The sequence below is a fragment of the Athene cunicularia genome (assembly GCF_003259725.1).
Source record: "Athene cunicularia isolate RWA chromosome 7 unlocalized genomic scaffold, athCun1 chr7_part1, whole genome shotgun sequence".
In the NCBI taxonomy this organism is placed as follows: Eukaryota; Metazoa; Chordata; class Aves; order Strigiformes; family Strigidae; genus Athene; species Athene cunicularia.
The window spans coordinates 11,809,312-11,818,419 of NW_020799107.1; the positions used below are offsets into that span (position 1 = coordinate 11,809,312).

Here is a 9,108-nt window from a genome sequence, read left to right on the forward strand (position 1 = left end):
GCCCCCCTCTTGAAACAAGAGAGAGAAAGAAAAGAAAAACGAGTGGCTCTTCCTTACTTGAAAGGGCTAGCTGAGATGCAGCCTGTGCTGTGGCAGAGATGACCTGGCAGGCGGCAGGATGGGGCATAGCTCAGCCTCTGCCATAGTTTCAAAATCCAAAGCAAAATGAAGAAGACGGAGGAGCTGGGACAGCTGCCTGTCCTCCCTGAGAGGGATGCTGGTAGCAGTGAAGCCATGCACTGGTATGTCTCCTGCCAGCACCCCTGGTGGGTGGCACCACTGCCATGGTTCAGTGCCAGGGACTGGCAGCAGCGAGGAGAGAGGAAGAGGAAGGCAGCTGGCCGTTGAGCTGCCTCTCTGCTCCAGCCCCCTGTGCCCTCCACAGGGACCTCCAAGCCCCATGTGCTCAAGCAACCTAGTGATGCTCTACCCCCAGTCCCAGCGGGGCGTAGGCCAGAGGAGAAGCGCTGCCCCACAGGGTCTTCGTTTTCTTTTCTGCTCTGGATATTAAGCGCTTGTTTTTGTCTCCCCCTCACCCCTCTCTCTGTCCCTGTCTATTCTAGGCTGACGTCTGAGGTCACTGGAATGGGCGCACTCTAATTTCCACCCACCATCCTCCACTCCGCACCACCCGACCCTCTCCAGCCACCGGCACTCCACCCAGCCTGTACTGCCTGTACATTTACCGTCTTCCCTTTGCCTCCACAGATACTCTTTTCTTTACTAACAAATATATATATATTTAAATACACATGCATATGCACACACTGGAACATTTCTTTACGAGTTCCTTACTGTGCTCCTGAGGCTGCTCCCAAACTCTTTGGTTATGGTCCTTGTTTTCAGCGTACGGTGTTACTACTTCATCTGCTTTTCGGGGGGTGGGGAAGGGGGGGTTGTTTTTTTTCTGCTGGTGAGACTTCAGAAGATGACGGGGTCTCTAGTGTCAGTCTAGAGTAGCTACTTACATGTTTGAGTTGAAGTTGGCGGTACTTGCTGTAGCCTATGGACATGTGACGCCACCCAGAGCTGTGCGTGCTTCAGAGTACTTACTTTTCTCACCCTTCTTCCTTTGATGCTCCCTTATCGTTGGCTTTGCTTGTCCTGGCTCACCTTTGTGACCTTGCATCCCTGCCCTTAGGGCAAGGCATAGTTTCCACCCCATGTTATTTGGGAAGCAGAACATGCAGGGCCCAAGCTGACAGACACGCATGGGTACGCTTGCAGTCTTCTCTCTATAAAACATGGCAGGGTCCAGACAAGCCATTTTTCATAGTAAACGAAGGGAAACACACACATACACAAAAATGATCCTCTTTTTTAACTAACAAGCAACTGGAAATGGGAAGAATTCAGCTGTGTGGGATTCACACCCCCAGGGGCCTTTGAAAGCGCTGTTTTGACAATCCCCACGAGCAAAACCTTTGGACGATAGCTCAGGAAGCTCTGTGAGCCGGCTGTGTTTGTCGTTGTTTGTGTTCAATAAATGTCTGTGCAGCTCTGCTACCGATGGGCTCTGACTGTTCTTCTCCTGGGTTGCCCTGCCATCTCCAGCCCCATCCTTCCCTCTGCATCCTTCTGCACCTTTTTAGCTGCTTGGAAGGAAGGTGGGGATCATATGCAAAACTTCATAATTATTATTATTATTATCATCACCCTATTATTATTATTATTATTTTATTTTATTTAGAGAAGGTCCCCATGAGTGATGCACTTCCTGAGTGATTCTAGGCTTTCTTTTTTTAAAAGGGAGGGTACTTGGCTTGCATAATGCTTTGATTTTCCCTAAGATTAAGTTACAAGTTACAGTATGACAACAAACATCTCTCACTGCCCCCTTGTCTGGATGGATCTACCATGTCTGTGCCTCACACCTTTCCCCAAGACCCTCTATGCCCAGCCCTGCCTTCTGCTTCCAGGCTTTACTTCTCTCTCCTACCTCTCAAACAGGGAAACAAATATATTTTCCATCTGTTAATTTCCTACTGTACAAAACATATGGTACATGTTTTTCCTGTATTGCAAAGGAGGGGATCGTGATACACTGTGTCCCCAGGCAGCTAAAGCAGCAGATACATTTTGCACTGTACCACATGGGAAATATATTGTTTTTTCCAGGTGAGCCCCAAGACTTCATGGCCTCTCTTCTACCCCTACTGCCAGCAGGTACTGCTAGCAGCTCCCCTCCCTTCTCCTGCTGGGATGCAGGACTGCTTCTCCTCCTGTCACCAGTGCTGACTGCTCAGCACTTACAAGGGGCTGCAGTGGGGAACTCAGGTGATACCACCGCATCCATCGGGCCAGAGTTGGGCAGAGGGTTATGGGATCCAGCCCCAGCATGGGGGCTTCTGCAGCTGCCCAGCATCTGGCAGGGATGGTAGCATGGCTTGGAGAGGGCGAAGGGAGTGAGTTTGCGTGAGCAAGACATCATGTGCCTGCTATCTGCATGTATCGAGCAGCATCATCACCTCCCCTTAAAGGTCCATTCCCCCAGCCCAGGACCCCACTGCTGTCAAAGCTCCAGAAAGGTGGACATGGCTGCCAGTCCTTGTCACTGAGCATCAATGATTGCTCAGCCTAGATGTCATAAAACCCATGCGTGCTCAGCTCTCTGGAGCATTTCAAGCCTCTGCATTTAAAGGTGCTTCCAGTTCCTTCATAAGATGCTTTTCTGCCAGTTTCCAACACTGCTCTGCTCTCCCTGGCAGTTTGGATTCAGCAATGCCTTTCACGTGGTCCAGTAGCCAAACATATGCAAGAGCATCCCTTTGTTCCTCCCTGCCACCTGGGGGTGCAGAGGTGCTTTGGGAAGTGCTACAGGGGCTTGGGTGGAGCCAGTAACCCCCCCATCAGCATCCCTCCCCTTGTATTGTGCTGATGCTGGAGGAAGGAGAGAGCCCAGGCACCAGATATTACCTTCCCCGCATTGCTGACTGCCCAGAGCAAGCACAGAGCCACCTGCAAAGGTGTAAGTCAGCTGTGGGCAACCGGCACTCCTCATCCTCTCCTCTTCCTCACTCTGGTCTAGCCAAGTATTTTTTTGTGTTAAAAGAACAAAACATCTGTGTGTGAGACCCAGCATGAAAATAACCACCCATCAGCCTGTCAGAGCCACCCCTGTGGCCTGGATGGTGAGCTGGGGCGTGTGCTTGCCAGGAAAAGCTCCACATCCCACTGCCACCACCCTCGAAGCAGCCAGCGGCCTGGGGTGATGTCCCTCTCAGAGGGGGATGACACATAGAGGGAACCAGGCCATCCTGCTGTGGTTCAGCTCTCCCATGAAGCTGCAGGACAAGCCAAAGCATGAGCAGATCTTGCAGGTGATGGAGGATGGAAAGCAACCCAGGTGCATGGCAGGAGCAGTCTGCCTCTTCTTGCACTGCTTTCTGGGCACATGGAAGCACTTTAAAACTCTGGCATCATCAGAAATCATCATCAGCAGCATATTAACCAAGACCAAGACCCCCATCACAAGCCAGTGCATTTGTGGGTTCATACATGTGTTGGGTGCTTATGCCCTGAGGAAGGCAAGGGACTGTAATAGCGTGCTAATTGCAATGAATGTGGAAGTGGCTTTGCACGGCGACCTATGGTTTCTGCTGATTGCGTCTGGTCTAAATTTCTTTGCTGTGTGTGTGCCATGCTCCCTATGCTATTCCTCACCACCACTGAGACAGCATTGCCCAAAATAGCAAATGCCAGATTGGATCTGCCAGATGCAAACCAAGCTCAGAGGCTACTAGAGAGGAGGAGCAGGCTGCAGCAATACCTCTACATGCATATCCATGCCAGTGAACCCACAGATAACTTCCCCCTCTGGCTACCATACCCATCCCAGCCCACTGTGGTATGTCCATCACCCAGCGAGACTGTGCCTGCCAGTAAAGCCACTGCAGGAATCCATGGTGAAAGAGGGGAGGTCAGATACAAGCATCGAGCTGTTGTGCCAAGCCACACGCTGCAGCAAGGACCCAGGCTCATAGGAGCACTCTGGGGAATGGTGCATTGGGCTGTGGGGTGGCAAGGGATGGTCCCAGCGGTAGCAGACAAAAAACAATGCGTCTTGGGATGTGGTTTTTAAGGACTGTCACTGAAATGTGCTGTCCTGGGTTTTGCCTTCTCCTCATAGCACTTCAGCCTGCTTTATCTGAATGATATCTGCTTATGTGATCGTTAAATCTCGAGGTATTCCCAAGAGACTTGAGGAGGCAAAGGAGCCTCGATGTACAAAACTGATCACATGCCTGCTTTTTGCTCTGACACAGGATGCTTTTTTGTTTCAGCTGTCTGGATACCATTTATTACAGAAAAAAACACTTGAGCAACTCTACTTGGGAAATGCCAGCCCTCCTGCAAATGAAACTGGGGGTTTCTCAAACCAGGCGTGCAAAAAATGATAACTCTATACTGAAGTCCTACAAAGCAAATGCTTATTTGCCTCCTGTTGCTCAGGAATCACCTTGGCAGAGGGAGTGATACAGCCCAGCCTGCTGCCTGTCCCTGCTGTGCATTTAGGTTTTAGAGGATGTGGGAAAGAGTGGAGCCCTTTGCTGTAATGCTGGAGGGAGGGGAGCCTGCAGAAAGCATCGGGTGGGAACCTACAGGAGAGGGCACAGTGAAGGATGCGGTCATGCTGGTGTGGTCAAGGTATCCCTCCTTCTGACATTACTCAATGTGACTTTGTGACTTTTCTTAGGGGTCAGGTTATTTTGCAAAGAAAAAAAAATCAAAATTCCATTGTTATGTGGGAATCTAGCAGCTTATCCATCATCATCTGGGCTTGAGCTAGGCCTGGAGAAAGAGATGTTTAAAAAATTGTAGTATCTCCTGGGAACATGTTGATAACAACAGTGATAACAACAAAATCACAAGGAATGTGTCAAACTTGGCTTTGATTTCCTTGATATGGCTCAAAAGGAGATTTGATGGGTTTTTTTGGAAGTAGCCTCAATGTTTTGCTTTTACTTGTGATATATCTTGGGTTTGCATTTTATATGATCTTAAAATGCTCCAGTGACGTACCCACAGCCATGCCACTGGGAAAAATATATGCACATCTCTAACATTGGAATGAATATTCAATACAAGGTGAATGTCCCATTTAATCAACAGAATAGCTTTAGTGCATTGCTTTTCTCTCTCAGAGCAATGCATTTTATCCAGGCAGAATGATTCAACATTTCTGGAAGTAACTAACTCAGTATTACTCAGTCAGATTCTTTGGGAATGTGTTATTTTTGGGAAAATTGTTACTTTGGCAAGAGAGTACTGGTCTGGTGCCTCCCCCCACCCCCATAGCACAGTGGCTCTCCATCAGAGAGGGCAGCTGAGGACTGCAGTCGGCCCTTTGGACCTCAGCTGAAGGTTTCTACTCCCCCTCCCATCATTCCCAGCTAATGCTCTCAAAATTAAGCGTTTGAAGTACTGTTATGTGCATTTTTTTCCTAGACTGTCTTTGCAAATCTAGTACATAATGGGCTAGAAAAAAATAGTTTCCCCTAAGGGAAAGTGACTTTTACCAGGCAGGCTCTTTAAATGTAATACTTTCTTTTATTCATAATTCAGGGGGGTTTATGTATTCATGCTAGTCACTTTTAGTTATGCTGATTTCAAGCTTGTGGTCCATTAGCAAGTTTAATTTCACCCTTCCCGTGCTGACAGAGGTAGGGTTTCTGGGGGTTTGCTCTGTGCTGTGGGAAGGATGAATCCTTAATCTCATTTTCTCCTTGGCCACAGGGATGTCAGGATGGCACTGACTTGGCGCCAACCCTTTCCGACACCTTTCTCTCACTGTTCGCAGAAGATGAGAGCCCCGCAGCCCATCTGCCCTAACCCTGCCTGGCTGCAGCCCCCTGCACCAGGGAGGTACAGGGGTCCCCAGCCCCGCGTGTCCCCCCGCCCCCCGGCTGGTCACTAGGTGTCCCCCTTGACCAGCTTTTTTCGTGCATCCTGCTCCAGCATGGCGTGGGCAGAGCATTTGGATGTCGGGTGCTCCCAGCCTCTGCTCCAGCCACTTACAAAAGAGGTGCCACGCTGCTGGACGTGAGAGGGGAGTGGGGTATTTGTGTCCCTTCCCCACCGGCGACATCCACCTAGCAGGTGGCTGGCACTGTGTCCCGTTATGGGAAGGGTCCCATCAGTGCTGGGACCTTCATGAGGACACCCTAGCCCATCTGGGTAAGCACGCACGGCTAGCAGCTCCCTTGGCCACGGGTGTCCCCACGCTCTCCGGTCTCCCTGACCCGGTGTTTCACAACAGAAGGATAAGGTTTTGCTAGAGAGGTCCCAGGTGTCCCCAGCCCTTGCTGTCCATGGGGAGGTCAGCATGCGCCGTGCCTCAGCAAACTGCAGGACTGTCTGCAGCTGGTGGAATGACTTGCAGAAAGGTCATAGTCTCAGTGTAATTCCCTTACTCCCATGTTGGATATCACGGGGAGCTGGGGTTGTGCTGAGGGTTATTTTTGCTTTCCCTTCAAAAAAAAAAAAAAAAAAAAAAAAAAAGCGCAGCTGTGGATCTCAGTCCACTGTGCTATGCATCAAGCCCCAGGCCTCCATCCAAAGGGTAACGTGGCAGTGACTTTTAGGAAGTACTGGATGTACCAGATGTGCAACTCCTTCAACTCCAGATGTGCAGCCCCCCACTCCTGCTCTGCCTCAGCACAGTTGTCCTGCAAAAAGGAACAAAAGACACCAGATTGCTCAGAAAGCAGCCCGCAGACTAAATCTAGCCAAGTACAAAACCAGACTGTCTCTGGATTCCCACACTAGTGTTTAGGCAGTTTAACCGCAGAGGTTTCTCTTCCCAGAAACGATGCTTGTGTCGGCTTCGCACATGAGGAGAAAAACCAGCTAGAAGATGAGCAAGATAAAAATGAAGCGGCAGGAGGAGGCTTCGCTGCTGAACCCCATGCTGAACCGCGGCCTGTTGCTGATTTAAAACACTCATGCTGTTTCTAGAAGGAACTGCTTTGATCCTGAAAGGGAAAGCCAGGATGTGCACGAGGAGTCAAGTATTTGAAGCACTCCCGGAGCGCTCTATTTGAGTTCCCCTGTGAGCAGCATCTCAGAGGCATTATTTATGCCTGGAGGAAAGCCTATGTCTAAAAGCATTTGCATCTGGACCAAAAAGGGACTAGTACCACTTGGCTCCGGACCTTCTCTGAGTTTTGATGCTTCAGATGAGAGTCTGAGGCATGGGATGCTCTGGGGAAGTGTGAGCATGGCAGCATGGTGGCAGTGGGCAGCTGGCAGCATGGCCAAGCACAAAGAGCTTGGGGAGGTGGGATGGAAGGATGGAGCAGCATTACTCATGAGTTCAGGGTTATGTGCATGGTTTAGGGTCAAACCTCAGCAGAAATCCAACAGGATTTCCCAGTGAAAAGGAGAGCAGCATAGTTTCATGATGTGCTCAGTCAAAACCTCTGATTTGGTGGTATGGGTTTTCTTTTTCATGGGGTCCTTCAGGGAGGAGCTCCCACTCAGACATTGCAATGGCGTAACCTGAGGCTACTGCTGCAGCCAGTGGATGGTTTTCCCAATGGATGCTGCTGTGAGCCTCTCAGTAGAGGAATGGTGCGCTGCTTCTCACTGCCTATGAAAAGCTAGTTAAAGATGTAAACCTGACACCCCAGAGAAACCACCATCTCTATGTTTAAACCAGATTTTCTGTTGCATACTAATATTTATTTTCTTGCCTCAAGTAGATTTTCCCTCCAAACATTTCAGGTGGAAATGCAACAATTTCAAGATGTACAAGACAGCACAGTGTATCTTTAAATGCAGCAGTGCTTGGGGTGGGGGGTTTGGACTGAAAAAAAATATTTATGTGCTCATGTACCTGGGATACAAGATTCAGCCTGTGATGCTTGTTCCCTCTGTGCTGGGGCAGCCCAGAGCTGTGTGACAGTGGCTCCTTGTTGGCCAGAACACAGGCAGGGTGTGCTTTTTTCCCCTTAACACAATGCCAAAACCTACTCACAGGTTTTCTGCTGTTCACAGGCAGAGGTTGGGCAGGGGTGTGCACCCTTCCCCAGTGTTACCCTCCCAGCTGCTGGCTCCTGTGCATCACCGCCAGTCCCCCAATGCACTTGCCCTTGCCCATTGCCCCCAGACCTCACTGCCTGAGCTGATGGGGGCCAGCAGCACCAGCTGTCCTCAGTCACCATCCTCACAGCCATGTTTGCAGGGCAGAGAGAGGCAGGCATAGGAAGGAGGGCAGGCAGGCAAGCAGCCAGGGGCGATGCTCAGCCCGGGGACAGCCCACAGCATGTGGCATGGGGTCAAGGCATTTTACCTGCACAAAACCTGTGGTCTCGACATGTTCGGCTGGCTCCTCTGGAGCTCCCAAAAAGCTGCTCACAGCACCGTGAGAGCCCACAAGGCAAACCCACAGCACACTGGACGACCACCTTGACTCACCCAGTAGCCCAGGGCACTCATGTAGGATGTGTTTTGGGTGTGAGCTTCAGTGGCAGAGGGAAGCTTATGTTGGTGTAACATTGCTCAGCCTGGGAACAGCTCACCCAGGCTTGGCCTTCAGCGTGCAGGTGATTTCAGCATTACACTGGAGAGTTGCTCAGGGCGTTGTGTGTCACCATGTGTCCGTGTAGCTGAAGGGGATGGGAGGGGGAGGGACTGGTGTTGGAGCCTCAGCTGAGCCCTGACCATCTCCCTTGATTGACCCCCTAGCTCTCCAGACCCTGATCCCCATGGGAGGAACACCTTCATCGCCTGACCGGAGCACCGCAGCAGACATGGTACCAGTGGCTGACACTTGAACCTCTCCCGAAGATGCTGCCGGCTTTCCATGAACTTCTCCCTCTCCTCCGTGGCACCCTTCAGGCTGACTGCCCAAAGTCCCCTGCCCATGGCTGCACAGACCCTGCTCCCTCAGCTGTGGTACAGGACAGCGGCGGGACCAGGGGGCTTAAGCAGCAGCTTGCAGGAGAACAGCAGCTTGCAGCCAGCTTGCAGCAGTACCTGCTTCTGCAAGCAAACATTTCCCCACCACCCCTCTCTGCGCTTCTGTATCACCCCTCACTCCCCTGCTGCTTTGCAATGTATTTTGTGGCTTACTTGTGTAATTGCAATAAAGCTTTTGTTGCTTGA

The 9,108-nt window shown here is 50.7% G+C and overlaps 1 protein-coding gene across 27 annotated transcripts in view; it reads left to right on the forward strand.

The window, feature by feature from the left end:
• PCBP3 (poly(rC) binding protein 3) overlaps positions 1 to 9,108 on the forward strand; it is a 57,506-nt gene extending 48,398 nt beyond the window's left edge. For 17 of the 27 annotated variants that reach the window (XM_026852270.1, XM_026852262.1, XM_026852285.1 and 14 more), the window contains one exon: positions 8,689 to 9,108. In XM_026852270.1, the coding sequence (XP_026708071.1) occupies positions 8,689 to 8,734 (46 nt within the window). In that variant the 3' untranslated portion in view covers positions 8,735 to 9,108. Of the gene's footprint in view, positions 1 to 563; positions 1,507 to 8,688 lie in introns of those variants that run through there. The other 10 variants (XM_026852264.1, XM_026852286.1, XM_026852288.1 and 7 more) reach the window with 1 other exon arrangement.